The sequence below is a fragment of the Helicoverpa zea genome, chromosome 13, assembly GCF_022581195.2.
Source record: "Helicoverpa zea isolate HzStark_Cry1AcR chromosome 13, ilHelZeax1.1, whole genome shotgun sequence".
NCBI lineage: Eukaryota > Metazoa > Arthropoda > Insecta > Lepidoptera > Noctuidae > Helicoverpa > Helicoverpa zea.
In genome coordinates this window covers 7,890,476-7,907,773 of record NC_061464.1, presented here as the reverse complement: position 1 = coordinate 7,907,773, position 17,298 = coordinate 7,890,476, and the positions used below count along the sequence as shown (strand labels likewise).

Genomic DNA, 17,298 nt, shown 5'->3' with positions numbered 1-17,298 from the left:
CTCTCTAAAAAGTCTGAAATAAAATAAAGCAAAATTAAAAATTTTGAAAAACCCACGACAATAAAAATCTTATTGAAAAATAATAAAATAACTCAAAACCCCCGACTTAACCCAATTATTACGTAACTTATTATAATAGACGTAAAAATACTTTCTACATAACCGAGGAATAGCTCACTTTGCTCAGCCGGGTACTATCGACGTCTTGATCGCTGCTTCAGATTTTCCGCGCTTACTACTACCTAATATTGTACGTAGTAAGCAATACAATACTGCCGCGGTATAACTAAAATGCCGTTATATTAATGAGAAAAAAAATCTATCGATCTGTGTTTGCGAATTTTCAATATCTTGAATAGTTTTGAACGTGGCAATGCTGCCAGCCTCTTGGGTACACTCCCGGTGGGCAGCGATGAGGAGGAGTTATTTGATGCAATTTTTTAAATATTTTTATTTATAGTAAGTGTATATATTAGGTAATAAGTTAGTTGTATGTTGTATATATATTTATTATTCCTTCCTGTGACAATTTTTTTTTTTATATATTCAAGGTTATTTTATTACATAGGAATATTATTACATAAAAATAAACTTATTTCTACATATATACAACTAAAACAATTATAAAATGGCATCAAAAAACTCCTCATCGCTGCCCACCGGGAGTGTACCCAAGAGGCTGGCAGCATTGCCACGTTGGATGGCAATGCTTAATTTTTGACCAAAATAAAAACCAGCCTTTGGGTCACTTGAAGCGTCAGCAAGTCGCTTTGACAGATCTTTAAAAAGCAGATGAGCACTTGGACCCCACTGCCCGAGGGATTCAACCCCAAACGGCTCAAAGGTATAGTTACCAACCAGGGTGCTATATTTGCGCCGTTTGAGGTTCTCTGCAGCCGCAGCAGCGGAACCAGCACATTGCGCCGAGCTAGGAAGGTGGGATGGTGCAAGAGTATCGACACAGGTCGCGTCCCATACTAAAGACCTACCCATCTTCCACGGGAATAACGACATACCGTCTGGTCTCTTGCCATCGTCGCGTGCCAGCCCATTGGGTTCTAATATGGCTGGAACGCCTACGGCAACAAGAGCGCGACGGATTATGTCATTGATATTCGCATGTCGTGCAAATCGTCCCGCGCTGCGGCTGCACTACAAGCCGTGGTGTCCAAGGCTTCTTCATCACAGTGGCAGCGGTGAGGAGAGCGGCACGGAGCACCCAAACGCAAGGTTTTATTATTAAGTTATTGTAAAAAGTTATTTGTAAATAAAAGTAAATTCTATTAAACAAAAAAAAAGAAAAGTTTTGAAAATAATAATTTAAAAAATGCCGCTAAGTACATATTTCTCACGTGTGAAATAAGCAAAAATTACATTAAGTAACTCTCTGAGTCTATAAAGCCGCTAAGGTTCATTAACACGTATTTTTATCACAAAAGTCTATATGGTTACTTGTCTTAATTGCCATTAGCAGTTTTTTGTACACTACAAATCAGTCAAGGTACTGTAACTGTTTTATAGGTTTTTTTTAAATAAAGGAGTTCGCTTTTTTGAACTATGACGTCGTTAATTGAAAATGTAGACTTAAACTTGACTAACGATCTTTCTTTATTATGTATGTGTACAAAAATTTGAAAATAAATATGTATAATAACGATATTTAACGGCATTATTGCTTCAGTTTTGAGATAGTCATATTTTGATTTAACGTACGTAGAAGCCTATAGCGGCACCTACAAAACTAATCAAAAATGTATTGTACGTCATTATTGGACTAAAATGACGTTATCTCACACTAATACACGGGGCGGGGGGACACCGGCTACGTAACGATCCTGTACCGAAATCAAGGGGCGGGGTGAAGCTAATACATCGCCAGGTGCTTGTAGGTGAGGACGCGTGTCGCTCCGGGTTTGTTCCCGCCAATTTTGCAACGATCGCGAACTGACTGAACGATAAAACACAAGGCACTACTACCTTCCTGATTGTGATGGGAAAGAGGTATTAGTGTGTAAAAGCTTTTTTTAAAAATACTTATGCGGTTTCCGATGTAAGAATAAGTAGATTATTAAATAATAAAGCTTCCGTCGTTGTTTCCTAAAACTTGCTAAGAATGAATCTATGTTCAATCCCCCCCTCCTCCGAGCCTTTTCCCAATCATGTTGGGGTCGGCTTCCAGTCTAACCGGATTCAGCTGAGTACCAGTGCTTTACAAGAAGCGACTGCCTATCTGACCTCCTCAACCCAGTTACCCGGGCAACCCGATACCCGTTGGTTACACTGGTGTCAGACTTACTGGCTTCTGACTACCCGTAACGACTGCCAAGGATGTTCATTGACAGCCGGGACCTACAGTTTAACGTGCCATCCGAAACACAGCCAATGTTGTCTAAGATATACTTAGAAAGTACATACAAACTTAGAAAAGTTGCATTGGTACTTGCCTGACCTGGGATTACCCGCGCCCTCATACTTGAGAGGTTGGTCCTTTACCCACTAGGCGACCACGAACGGGAATCTATGTTCAATCTATGTTTTATTATCTATTGTTTTAAAAAAATCTATTATTACACCTGTGTATAAGGGTGGTGGTAGAGACGTTGTTAACAATTATCGACCTATTTCTGTTTTAACCGCAATATCTAAAATTATTGAAAAATTGATGAACACTCGCCATTTAAAGTATTTAAGTAGATTTAATATTTTGTCACCTTTTCAATTTGGATTTAGGGAAAAGAAGTCGACTGAGGATGCGGTTATAGCAATAAGTGCTTTAGTAACCGAACAACTTGACAAAGGAAATAAATGTATGGCTGCTTTTCTAGACCTAAGAAAAGCCTTTGACACCGTCTCTACTCCCATTCTTATTGACAAACTTGAAGCTATTGGAATACGTGGAATACCACTGGCACTTCTTAAGGATTATCTCTCTGGAAGAACACAAAAAGTGAAATTGGGTCAACTCGCTGGTGAGGACGCAGATGTATCATACGGCGTACCACAAGGAAGAGTTTTAGGACCTACACTATTTTTAATTTACATAAATGATCTCTGCAACATGAGGATTACTAATGCCAAATTATTTTCATATACCGATGATACAGCTGTTGTCTTCTCAGGGAAAACATGGGACGATGTTAAAAATAGTGCTGAAGAAGGGCCAGCTCTCGTTGCTACCTGGTTAAAAAATAATCTGCTCACCCTGAACACAAGCAAAACCACTAATTAACAATTTTTATTTTTATATATTTTTCCCCCTTTTGTGACTTACATACTTGTGTATTAATAATGTAATAGGACTGAGCGGAGCCTTCAACTACAGGCATTTCTATGCCTAAATGAGACTCCTCGACATTAAATTGTAAGCCAAAACTACTTGAAATAAACTTTATTTATTTATTTGTTGTAAATATGAGCATAGTTTACACCAAACTGCACTTTGTTTCCAGATTTGTGAAGTTGTCTGACCGAAATTAAGTTAGTAGTGAGGTTAGGTACACACAAGGTATTCTTCAAACGAGCACAATACAGGCATAGCACTTGACTGTGCTGCCGTTATCTCCGGGATATTCGGTGTATTGCACACGTTTTTCATCTTGTTTACATCTGTTATCATATGACGACTCGCACCACTATCCAAGGTAAAATCATTTTTACTATAATTTCCGTTTAGGAAAATAGCGGAAGCTAAAATAAACTTTTTATATATATATAGTGTGTGGTGTGTGGTGTCTGTGTGGGAGTGATAGTGTTAATGTGTGGGTTAGTTGGTGGGTGGGTGACTTTGTGCTATAACAGAGCTTCGGTTTCGGTGTATTTTAGTAGGGCTGCAGTTAGTTTTTACCCATATTGAGTGTATCGGTGTATAAAAAAAATAACAAGTAGTGGGTATTGACTAAATTATTTTGCCAACGAAAAGACAATATTAACTACTAAAGTTAAGATCAGAACACAAAAACAAGTGCGTGAAGCGCCATAAACTACTACGGTAGAACTACACTAAAAGATGCTAACAAACAATAAATCACATCAATAATGTTCCGTATTACGAAAACACTAAGGGCGTGACGTATTGCGTGAGAGTGCGCTCGATCAGCGAAGGAGTTGTTCCGAGTCGTCGGATGCAATGCCCGCGCAGAGTCGAACTGTTTGGTTTTTATAGCCGTGCGCGGTGCATCTGTGTGAAGGCGCACAGTGCGCGATAACTTGTGTGGCACACTAAGCAAGCGGGCTCACGGATTTACGTCGTGCGCGTAGTCTACTCGTTACAATCTCCCCCTCTGGCTCCGAAGACGTCTCGACGAGGTAGGCAGGCTTGAATATGATTCTGGTGGTCGTCCTTGAGTTGTTTTCGGAAGTTGTGTGGCGGAGACCTCGGCAGAATTTAGTGGTTCAGCTCTTTTAGGAGGTCGTCCACGCTTTCGAATTGGCAGAGCGGGTGCAGACAGTGGACTTTCGGCTGTGCCTTGGAATGGGCGTAAGGCTGATGAGTGATATAGCCCTACGCTTTGATTCGGTGTATTAGGGTCAGCAATATGGTAAGAGCTTGGTCCGTGACTTTTCAGAATTATATAGGGGCCATCTCGGCGTGGAGCAAGTTTTGAGCTGAATCCTTGGGCGGTCTTACTAAGAGTGTGCGAGTCAACAAGAACTTTATCTACGGGTTTGTATTCAGGGCTATTTCTTCTATTTTTGTCTACATATTCTCTGTTAAAATTTTCAGCGAGGGTCGAGCGAGCTTGGGTGTAATTTCAGGGATGAAATATTCTGACAAAATAATCTCACGAAGATCATGCATATTGTCATCCGGGGTCCTTAATTCTCGGCCGAACGTGAGATAGGCCGGAGTATGTTCAGTGGAGGAACAAACAGCAGTATTCATGACGAATCGGATGCTTGGGAGTTTATCTGGCCAGGTTCGATGATCATCTCCAACAAGTATGGCAAGTTGAGTTTTAATTTCTCGAATTCGACGTTCTACCGGTTTAGCTTCAGGGTGGCAAACCGGTGTGAAAGTATGCTTAATGTCGAGACAAAAGGCTACTTGCTGCATGGCAATGGCACTCAATTTGTTAGTGCTGCACAGCACTAACAAATTGAGTGCCATTGTCGCTGAGTATCCGGCGAGGCATGCCGTACCGAAGAAATATATCATTAATGAGAGTCATTGCACAATTTGCTGCAGTAGCTTGTTCCAGGGGAAATAATTCTACCCATCTAGAAGCGAGATCCTCAATAATTAATATCCAAGTCATTCCTTTGGAAGAAGCGGGTAAGGGACCAAACAAATCAAAAGCGACAACTTCAAATCTTTAGTTCATTGCAGTCGTTTGGAGTAGTCCTGCGGGTTATAAGTTTGATGGTTTGTATCTTTGACATGACAGACAGTTCCAAATGTATGCTTCAATGTCCTTCCTCATGCCTTTCCAATAATAACGTTGAGTTATTCTAGCGTATGGTTTTTCTACTCCATAATGACCGGCAGTTGGTCCATCGTGATATGCCGATATTACATCAGTTTGTTCTTGTGCAGGGACAACCAGTTGACTACTATCACTATCACCATCAGGATTATAGCGATATAGTAACCCATTATTCATTATGTAACCCTTTTGACACCAGTAGCGTGCATCTTCCTCAACATTTCCTTCCAATGTTCTTACTATCTCTTCTACATCTTTATCTTTTAATTGTGTTTCTCTTATTTCTTTTGGGTTCTTCCGGGGCGCATCTACCACTATACTGCATATTCCACAGCTATTATTATTCTTTATTGTACACAAAAACATATAAAAACACACACAACACAGAGAAGGCATGTACAAAGGCTTAACCCAGAACTGGGTTCTCTAACAGCAAACCTTAGAGCGATAGAGAGATGCGATAGGGAAGAGAAAATTTAAAGTGCACAACATTAAACAAAACAAAGATAAAACTACATAACATAAAATATATACCTATAAATAAAACATAAAATATAATAAATAAATAAATACATACATACAAATAAGGTCATGTTGACAGGAAATGTTCGTCTCTTGAAGACATCTAACGATTTGCTCTCACGTATACTGTGAGGCAGAGCGTTCCAAAGCCTTACAGCGCGCTATCTTTAGATTCATCGTTACAATTTGGGCGTGACAAGGCATCAGCTACAACGTTCGTCCTGCCGGTTATGTATTTTATAGTAATGTCGTAAGGCTGTAACTGTAGTGCCCATCTTGCTAAGCGACCAGTTGGTGACTTTAATGATATGAGCCATTTGAGAGCCTGATGATCCGTCAGAACAGTTATAGGGGTCCCTTCGATGTAACCAAAAATAAAACAAATAGTAACATTTAGTACATACATAAAGAACAAAGTTATCAATGCAGTCAACATGAATACACGATGTTCTTGAAAAACCGCAAATATTAATTTGTTTCCCATTATTTACTAAAGTATACAAATTATTAAGGTTTTTATAATTTTTCCTTTATATGTAGCTAATAACCTATCTCGGTGCCAAATTTAAAGGTTCTAAGTTTGCTAGAAGTACCTTAGATTTTTGATGATCGGTCAGTGAGTCAGTGAGTGACAAAATGGTGTAACTTTGATCGCTCATACATATGTAATTTTGAGTCTGAGCTTGTTCTAATTACTCTTGGTCATCGAAAACCGAAACTCTTAGCTTTGTCCACATGGATGATACAGGGGGGTGAAATAGCCGCGAAACGCTTCGAGAAAAGGATGGTACGGCCGTGCCCGCTTTGCTCGAATTGGGACACTGCCGTGCCCCCAGATAAATTTCATTCTATTCTATTCAAGTACTCGATTTTCAAGGTTTAAGAATTTGCTCTCCTTTCCGAGCCGGTCAGATACGACTGAAAGACGTACACATTTGAAATAATTTTGACATTACTTCAGAGGTAATTTTTGCCAATTTCAGGTGGCAAACCGAAACCTTGCGAGGTTGACACCACATTCCTATTAGATGCATGCAATTTCTGCGTTTGCCATAATAAAGCATATTCGTGTACGCAAGTGGATTGCTCCAAAATCAAAAGTAAGTCTATTCCTCTGTCACTTTTTAGAGTTCCGTACCGAAAGCGTAAAACGGGACCCTATTGTTTTCGCTCTTCTGTTCGTCCGTCCGTCCGTCACCAACCTGTACCTCATAAAAACATGATAGTGAGAGAGTTGAAATTTTCACAGATGATGTATTTTTGTGTGTAACAAAACATACTGAAAACTAGTATATAATAATATAGTATATAATAAATATTTTGGGGGACTGCCATACAACAAACGTGACTATTTTGTCCGTTTTTTATAAATGGGTTCCTTACCGAGCGAGTACCGTACCTGCGCGAGTCCGACTCGCACTTGGCCGGTTTTTGCAATGTTGTTGAGGTCAGCTTCGAGTCTAAACGGATACATCTGAGTATCGGTGTTAAGTATGGAGCTGAATGACCAAAGTTGAGCACAAGTCTTACACTCCTATTCACTGCACCCTCAGCGAGAGTGGTCATCTGAGGGTTTTGCAGTTCAAAACAAAGAAGTTCCTACAGCCGGGGCGGACCACCAGTAAAATGTCATCTTAATATGCAAGCTCATTTTCTTGTGTATCTTTTTATATTCAGCTACAAAGAAGCCAGGAAGATCTGGCAGATGTGTCGAAGGACACAAATATTACTTGGCTGATAGTTGTAACTTCTGCATATGTCAAGGCGGCCAGGAGTTCTGCACGTCAAGACCTTGCCTGCCCAATGCTGATGGTAAGTACTTCTTCAAGTAGCGGCGACATAACTTCATTGAAAAACTGTTTTCAGATGACTTCGAATCTTTTGCGTACTTGAGGATTAAAAAAGAGAAAAAAGTGCCAAAAAGGGGAAATGTACATATATTATAAGAATGAGCACAATGATCCCCAGTGCCCCCATATATGAATTTGTGATCACGGCGAAGTGCTCTGCACTAATAGGGAATGTGCATGGGGTCATGGAATCGGTACATAAAAGCTTGCTCTGCATACGAAAGCACAGATTACTAAATAGTTACTAACGAAAGTAACTTTGTTAGTTATTACCGCTGATTTTAATTTGAAATCAGAGACCACAATTTAGTATTATTTTTCATTCATATAATTTTGTCATTTTCGCAGCACAACTCCAAGGAGGGTCAACTTCACGTGCTGTAGCGAGTCCAGAGCGGCAACTCGGGACTTGCGTTGATTATGAGGAAGTCCTTTCCGACGGTGCTTGCAACACTTGCATATGTCTGCACGGCCGAAAGATCTGCACTATGACACATTGCACTGACAGAACTGCAGACTGGACAACCCGACTTGCTGCTGCTCACAACCGTAACGACTTATTTCATCATATCCTAAGGCCAAGTGCTGTCAACTACCTCGTTGGTCTAGTGGTCGCAAGCGAGATTGCTGTGCTTGAAGTCTCGGGTTCGATTCCCGGGCCGGGCTGAAATCGCTTTGTGCATTTTAGGAACTTTCACAAAAGCAGCTCGTAGTCTGGAAGTTGGTGATTGATTCACCCGTGCATCGGAGAGCACGTTAATGTCGGTCCTGCACCTGATCTCTCTCCGGTCGTGTCGAATTTTCCGTCCCATCGGGCTATGAGAATGAAGGAATAATGAGTGCACTTGTGTAAGCGCAAATGCTGCTTGTGCACTATATGTCTTGCGCAGCTGGCTGATCTCCTTATATGGGAGCAGCCGCTGTGGCCGAAATCGGATGTGGACGCCATTAAGGCCACGTGTTTTAACTGAATCTACCTATACCAGTTTCATAAACGACAATGTTATGTAGGTTTGTAACGAAAAATATAATTTATTGGCATTTTCCACATTTTAGGCATCATTAGGAAGAGTTACACCAAAAATATATAAAAAGTCGATTGAAAGACTTACACCAGTACTCGCTTGTAGGTATTGAGTTTTCAGTTTGGTTCAAATACATGAGAAAAGAATATGTAAATAATGACAAATTTAGGTTGTGCTTGTGTGTGTGTGTGTGTACACACACATAGATACGTAAATTTTAAATTTCTGATAAACATAAACATTATCCTTTACTTTTCAGATATACAATACAAAACTCGTACGTAATATAAATCGCATTTACTTTTTTTTCTTGTAATTCACAACATTTACCTATTTATAATTTTTTAAAGTACTACTTTATTAACGAAACCTTAGCGGGATTTAGACCAGGACAACGCCATCTATCGAGCGAGCATGGAGCATTAATATGAAAGATTTTATCATTATTCATTTCATTTTAACCTACCTTTTTTATTCATATATGTGTATATTTAAAACATAATAACAATATACCACATTATATAACAATAAAACAAATAGTAACATTTTGTACATAAATAAAGAACAAAGTTATCAATGCAATCAAACATTCATATACAATGTTCTTGAAAAACCGCAAATATAAATTTGTTTCCTATTATTTACTAAAGTATACACGTTATTAAGGTTTTTATAATTTTCCCTTTACATGTACCTATCTTGGTGCCGAAGGTTTTAGGTTTGCTTAGATTTTTGATGATCGGTCAGTGAGTGAGTCAGTGAGTGACAAAACTATTTATTCAAATGTCTTGTAATTTTGAGACTGAGCTTTTTTTAATACTTACTCTTGGTCATCGAAAACCTAAACTCCTAGCTTTGTCCACATGGATGATACAGAGGGGTGAAATAGCCGCGAAAGGCTTCGAGAAAAGGATGATACGGCCGTGCCCGCTTTGCTCGAGTCTTGGCTGGGGCACTGCCGTGCCCCCAGGTTAAAAGTGTTGTACGATATCACACTCACGCTGCGAGTATTTCTTATGATCAATTCATACTATATTTCAGATCACATTAAGTAAAACTTCAGTATAATAAAAATACAGACCAAAAGCGCCACGCTCAGTGTAGGATTCCGTAGTTTCCCGATTATAACTATACCTATCCCATCCCCATAAACTCAGAAAAAATCTTAACAGCGCGAAGTAGCCCAAAATTTTAACAATTATTAGCCTAACATACTTTCCGAAGACATAAACATGATCAAAAATGATTTTGAGTCAACTCCTATTTTAAATACCTGTCCAATTTAGGGTCCGTTCAGATAGACCGGGTCGGAGAGCATCGGCGCGCATTTTTCTTTTCACACAGACCGGAGCCGATCGGCTGCGCGAGCATTAAAGAGCATGCAAACGGAGCCAAACGTCAAGAAAAAATACACGATCGGAGCCCGTCGGCTCCTCTTATTATTTCACACCGAGCGCATTCGAGCATTCTCAATGACAAAAACAGTGCGCATGCAAAAATAAACCTTACTTCAAATACTAAGTACTCAATTTTCAACGTGTTAAGAATTTGCTCTGCTCTCCGACCCGGTCTATCTGAACGGACCCTTAGGGTTGGAATGAAAAAAAATCATTCCCCAGTTTACGTGTAGGGGAGGTACCCTGATAAAACATTCTTTTTTAAACGGTTTTATTTAGCTCACCCCGTTTGTTTTATTATTTATTCATTCTTGGGTCAAATTTAGAAATTGAAATTTCAGTGCCTTCCTGTTGTCAGATTGATCTGAAATTTGGTACACACCTTTAATTCCGGTGACAATACAATATAGTAATATCAATAACATTGTAAATCCAAGATGGCCGCCGGTACAAAATGGCGGTTTACATATTTTTCCACAACCCCCTCAATATGGGTATCAAATGAAAGGGCTACTCAAGTAGAATACTGTCAGCAACCCCAACGGGGCCCAACAGGGCCAAGGCCTGCCTGGGCTGCGGGATTGTCCTAAAGAGTTACCGTGGTACATAAAAGGCCTACGACGAAAAAGAACGATTTTTAGTCAGTAAGAGTCTCACCGCTGCTGACCCATGAAGAATATTCGTTAGGCATTTTCATTAAATACTAAAAACTAGATAATAAAAAATCGGTAAAAAAACTTTTAAGTTAAACGGTTATATATCTTATGTGCACTGAAAAATAAAAAATAAAAAAAACAGTTACTTACCTATAAACCTACGTAGGTGGTCCCGGTCATATTAGACTAAAATAAAAACGTGGGGCCCTCTGAAATCCTACTTATGGCAAAGCATATCTTTATACTTTGGTAGATCGTGAGCTCGGCGTTCGCTCATGAAGCCGCTACGGCTGATTATTGATTGTCAAAATCTCCAGTTATGATTATAGTAAGTCGATGCAATCCACACCTATTATACCTCTAGCTAGAAGAAAGTATTACAGCAATAGTTACGGAATGGGCCCCACGTTTTTATTTTAGTCTAATATTACCGGGACCACCTACGTAGGTTTATAGGTAAGTAACTATTTTTTTTATTTTTTATTTTTCAGTGCACATAAGATATATAACCGTTTAACTTAAAAGTTTTTTTACCGATTTTTTATCCATATTTTGTATCCTACCATTTGCCGGCGTTATTGATATGCATATTGGTAGCAAATTTCAGCTGTCTAGTTCTAATGGTCACTGAGATTAAGCTCGGACGTACGGACGGATGGACAGACAGACATGGCGAAACTATAAGTGGTTCTATTTGAAGCACTAGCAATATTTTCAAAGTTTTGGAACATACGGCCCCAGGGCTTTCTGAAGATATACTGATATCTAACTTAATAAAATAGGAAAAAAAAAAAACACTTTTATTATAATGACGATGAATTAATGTACGTAAGTAAATAAATGACTGATTGCTTGATCTTTATATTAGTGATGCCTCGTTACATTTTGCAGGTAATGCCGCATGTCCCAAAGGTACCTTCATCCACAACCCGAACCAGCCCTGCAGTATATGTCTTTGTGGCGGCAACGATCCAGGGTCCCACAATATGTGCTTCACAGATGCCGAGTGTGTCAAACAAGACATCAGCCACTTGAACGGCTAAACTGTGGTTTCTTTGTGAATATCAACGTCAATAAATCTTATGAAACTGGTCTCAAAATATTTTGCTCATCCCTGATAGATACTTAATGCAAAGCGGCATAAATGTCAAAAAAAAAAGGAAGCCAGAATGTCTAGAACGCAGTCGCCCCATGTAAGGCTGCGTTCAGGCTTGCCGAATATGCCGGTCGTAAACTAAAGTTTGACAGTTGTTTAGAATTTTAGATCCGTATTATCATTATTCTAAATACCTCGTTGGTCTCTCTCGTTGTGCAAGAGGTCCCGATTTCGATTCCCGGGCTGAGATAGCTTCGTAGGTTTTAGAAACTTTCACAAAGCAGCCCGTATTCTGGAATTTGGTGATTGATACACCCAGTAAAATTTTTGTCAGTCTGTCTGTATGTTCGTTATGGAAACAAAAACTACTCGACGGATTTTAACGAAACTTGGTACATTTATTCTTCATACTCCTGGGCAGGTTCAATCAATGGGAGCAGAGCAGTGAAGGGAAATGTTGGGAAAACGGGAGCAGTTACTCCATTTTTTAAGCTTTCGTTGCGTGTGCAGCCTTTATATTTAAAGCCACACAGAAACCATGTATGACGGAAATGTTCTCCTTAAAATTATGTAAAAAATATCCCATGACAGCATAGGTACATGACGGCGCCACCGCCCATATGTTGCCATGTATGTGTCCACCGCTGGGACCTTATATAAAGCAGCGCGCGCGTACGACTCGGTTATCCGCCACTATATGAAGCGTGCCGCCATACGGTACTTCGAACGCGCTGAGAAACACGATAACTCACTTATTGTGTCAGCCAGTAATTATACTCCCTCCCGCATCAGTAGGATTCGCCGCCCTAGGCATGCCCTCCTAGAATCAGATGATGAGATAACTGTCCTTCAAGAGAGTAGTGAACTCACTAGCACTCTACACAAGCACAAACCGCGTTCGTACAGCAGACCTCGCCGCCGAGGTCCGCCGCGACGTACCGTTCCTTGTCATCCCGACCCTTGCTCATCGAGCCAGCCCGCGAGCTGAGCCAGTAGCTTTAAATTCCCCATTTAATAATAATGATCATATGATCCAGCCTGTCCTTTTGCTGCCTCCCCAGCGACGCCCTATGCCGAGGTCCGATCCTACAGGGGATAAATACCCTTAGCGCAGTCGCTTAGTTTATAAGTTTTACGCCCCTGGCTGGAGGCCTTAAATTCTAGGCATCCACAGGGAAAAGTCCGGTTAAGCAGTACACGACCTCCTAGGCTGAACTGCGAGATGCCATGGCAAAAAAAAAACGACCCGGTTCATTCGTTCACCGACCGTTGCGGAGTGCACACCTCCCACGTGATAATTTATTTCGTTAATATTAATTGTAGTGACTAATGTTGTATTAATTGGAATAAACCAAGTGATTGTGTGAAGACCCCTTCGTTTTATTTAACGACGTCGGAGCCTGACGCCGACGACATATATCTTTTATGGTTGACTCACAGTAACACGTGTAGACGCGGCTCGCGGCGCGGTGGCTGCGCGGGCTTCATACAATATTTGGCTGTTGATGCGATTGATGCGAATAGACGTTAAGAGTGTTCAACCTTATTAATCGACAATAATTGATATTAACAAACCTTGCTTATCAGCGCGAGTTTTAGGTTTTAAATAATTTATTTTTAACTTTCTTTTGTTGTTATTGTATAATATTGGTAAGTGTTAGTGATTTTGGTAGTCTATAAACATTCGCTCAAATTACAATAACAGATTATTAATAGTTTGGTGAAGTAGTAGTAGGTATATATTTAGATAGATTTAGATAATTGGACAGGCTCGTGTTTATTATTTCTTCCTCTCTTTGCACAAATTCCGAATCTAACGCGGACGAACTCGCTGGCAGAAGCTATTCTAGCATATAATTTTTACTTGATGATGAGATGGGTACCTACCTATTAACTTCTTTTTTTTAGTATTAGTTTTCTATCACACATACATAGGAAGTAGGTAGATCTTCTTTCCCTCTAGAATGTTTTAGATCTTTGATCTGATCTGATTTGCCTTGTTTACGTTAACCAAGTACCTAACTTCTTACAGTTAAAACATCGTAATAAAAAACTAATTCATTAATTGTAAATCAGAAATACACATACTTAAAGCAAAGTTCGAATCATAACAACTTTGATTTTAGTCAAAAGACAGGATTTAATGATGTTGTTATACCTAATGGTGTTTTTTTTATTGTTTATTTTGACTTTTTTATATAAATAATGCTGCTCTGTATCTTCAATACAGTCAATAAATGTAATGTAAGCAGGTTTTAGAAGCGATTGGTATGACTTTTTCATCCTAAAACATCTAAATTGCGTAGCACGAAGGTATTTTCATTGGACTAACTCGATCATTTCAATATATTTCGCATAGTAGAGATTCCAGATTGGTACTGCGTATTCTACGGCCTAATTATATAGATAGGCAAAATACAGATATACTCCCTTGTCACCTAATATATGTAAGTACGTGTGATTCTGATCGCTTTTGTTGTAAGAAAAAGATAAACAGACTTCGTGAATTCGCCCGTATTTCAGACACCTCACAAAGGGCATTCGTTAACACATTTTGTGCCCATTTGATGTGGCAAGACCCGTGAAAGGACTCCTTGTAAACACGAAGGGTTTTCCAGAACAGTTGCCATGGTTTTCCAAAGCACATATATTTTGAGTTTGTTCCAATTTCCCAGTATCCCCCGCGTACTTTTATTTGTTGAAAGTGTTGCATTGTAAATGTATTTTAAATTGTTTTGTTAAAATTTCTACTAAGCCTTTTCTTTTGGGTGGGTACAGACAATTAAGTTATTGATTAAGTTCATTCCACATTAGAAATCCTTGAAGATTAATTAAGCTATAGATGGCAATGTGGCTGCAAAAGAAATTAACCGGTAACGATGAAAAATCTAAAAGGTTTTGAGTACCGCAAGGCAGTATTCTTAGTCCATCATTATTCCTAATTTATACTAATGATCTATGTAATTTAAATGTAGGATATGGCAAAATAATTATCGTACGCCGGCTATCTATCTCTCTCTGGTTGTGTTAGATTGCCGTCCCACTGGGCAAAGAGAGTGAAGGAATAGAGAGTGCACCTGTGTCTGCGCAAATGCTCGTGCACTATAATGTCCTGCGCAGCTGGCTGATCTCCCTACATGAGAAAAGCCGCATTTCACGACGACCAACCATGTCGACGCGTATAATCCGCGCAGATAGAGAATAGATCTAAAAATGGCGGCGGGTACTCATGGTACGATTGGCAAAACAAGTTCTCAAACATCGACAATGAAACTCAACAATGAATATCAACGAAAACAACAAAATAACGGAACGAATTTAACGATAACTCGGAGCGTCAAGTAGCGTGGATTATTTTTTTGTAGCGCGTACTACACTGTGTGAGTATAGACAGCGATAAAGAGTGAGCGAGAATGCATGCGAGCGGACGCCATTTTCAGATCTATTCTCTATCTGCGCGGGTTATATCATGATCGTTATATGTGGATGGGTAATGATACGCGATCCACAGACGCGATCTCGATACGCCGTTATGATACGGCCCATGTCTTGTCGGTTTTTGTCCGTCATACGTAACAAATCGGAGGCGGGTGATTCTTTGAAACCGAGGGTTTTTGACTCATTGATCTGGCTCAATTTTTTTTTTGCTCTTAGACCTGAATTGACGTCATAGTTTGACCCAGTGCCTTATGTGCAATATCATATATCGAAGGCATCGATTTGCATCACGTAGATTAGGATTTAAAAGGTGCTGATTAATTGCTGGGCCAGATTAATTGTGACCGAGGCAGATGAATGTGATTTCGCACCATATTAATTAGAGGTATACAGATTAATGATACTTCCTTTATTTTTGCAATGATCTTTATTATAAAAATAGCCGTTTTCCCGCGGTTTCACCCGCGTCCCGTGGGAGCTACTGCCCGCACCGGGATAAAATATAGCCTATGTTACTCGCAGATAATATAGCTTTAAAAATGAATATTTAAAAATGGGTCCATTAGTTTTTGAGTTTATCCATTTCAACCAAACGAACAAACAAACAAAGTTTTCCTCTTTATAATATTAGTATAGATTTTACCAAATATTGAAATAATTACTCCTATTACTACTTAATTATCACTTTTTTTTGGTTGACACAAGAAAATAATTATGAATTAAGTAAACAGTAACACTTTCCTTCAAATTAATCATTTATTAAACCTCTTACGGTTGTTAAATCACACTAGCTTCAACACTATAATAATTATATGAAATGGTAAACTTATCTTAATAAGACCTCTTAACTTAATAACACAAAACAAAAACGTATCTTAGCTTAAAATAAAAATAAACTTCACCGAAAACAAACTCTAAATTAGAATGAAATAAAACTTACTAATCAAAATCAGACTTAATTTTTCAGCACGATAGGAACTCTAAGCTTTAACTAATTAATATCCTGCCTAAATTCCTAAGAAATATTACATTTTTGATCATCAGAGTCTATTAATTATGGATTTATATTTTCTAAATCAACACTAAAATGTTTACTTCCATCTCTTGAAGTATCTCTTGATCGAAAATCAGGTTAGATCTCCCAAACTTGCAGAATGCTGAATAATTAAATTTGAGTTTTTCAGGAACCTTTTATGAAAATCTCTTCTCAAACACAACAGTATTCTCAAGACTGTCGTTGAGATTCATTTCTCCTATCAGTAGTTATTTGTTTTCTTCTTTCCTGCGTATATAGTTTTGTCTATTCTTTTCTTGTTTTTCTTTCCATAATTCTTCATCATTGTTTATTTTGTCATATCTTCTCTTATCCGCTAGTCTTTTTTTCTTAGTATTTCTTCTCTTGTTTGCAATTTTCGTTATGCCATTTTGAAAATATGGATCTAAAAAAATACAAAGCTATTCTAGCAACGATAAAAAAAACCCCAAAACCTCTAGCACAGAAATTGAATTTCGGAATAAAAACCAACAGGCCATTTGCTTTATTTTTTTGTATTACTTACTTAAGTAATCTTATTGAAATTAAAAAATAAGTAATACTAATAAAGATCTATGTCCAGAGGAAAATAATTATTTCCACGGTATTTGAACAAAAAAAAATGCACTAGAAGCCAACACAAATTAAACAAACATGTGCCGAATTTGGATGAAATCTAATTCATATGTCCCGCTCAAATTCATCTGGCTTTAAGAGCCAGATAAATCCAGACTAATGGGGGCCAGAAAATTTAGGAATTCGCAGATTATCAAATCCTGCTCCTTTATTTATAAACGTAAGGCATCAAACATGCAATTAATGTTAGCAAAACCATCTCATAAGACACTCTGCTTTGGC

The 17,298-nt window shown here is 38.8% G+C and overlaps 1 protein-coding gene across 1 annotated transcript in view; it reads left to right on the top strand.

The window, feature by feature from the left end:
* LOC124636061 (kielin/chordin-like protein) overlaps positions 1-11,966 on the top strand; it is a 65,283-nt gene extending 53,317 nt beyond the window's left edge. Inside the window, exons 8-12 of the mRNA XM_047172015.1 lie at positions 6,929-7,045; positions 7,638-7,757; positions 8,144-8,344; positions 9,080-9,097; positions 11,765-11,966. Coding sequence (XP_047027971.1) covers positions 6,929-7,045; positions 7,638-7,757; positions 8,144-8,344; positions 9,080-9,097; positions 11,765-11,916 — 608 coding nt within the window. The 3' untranslated portion in view covers positions 11,917-11,966. The remainder of the gene's footprint in view (positions 1-6,928; positions 7,046-7,637; positions 7,758-8,143; positions 8,345-9,079; positions 9,098-11,764) is intronic.
* The last annotated feature ends 5,332 nt before the right edge of the window (positions 11,967-17,298 follow it).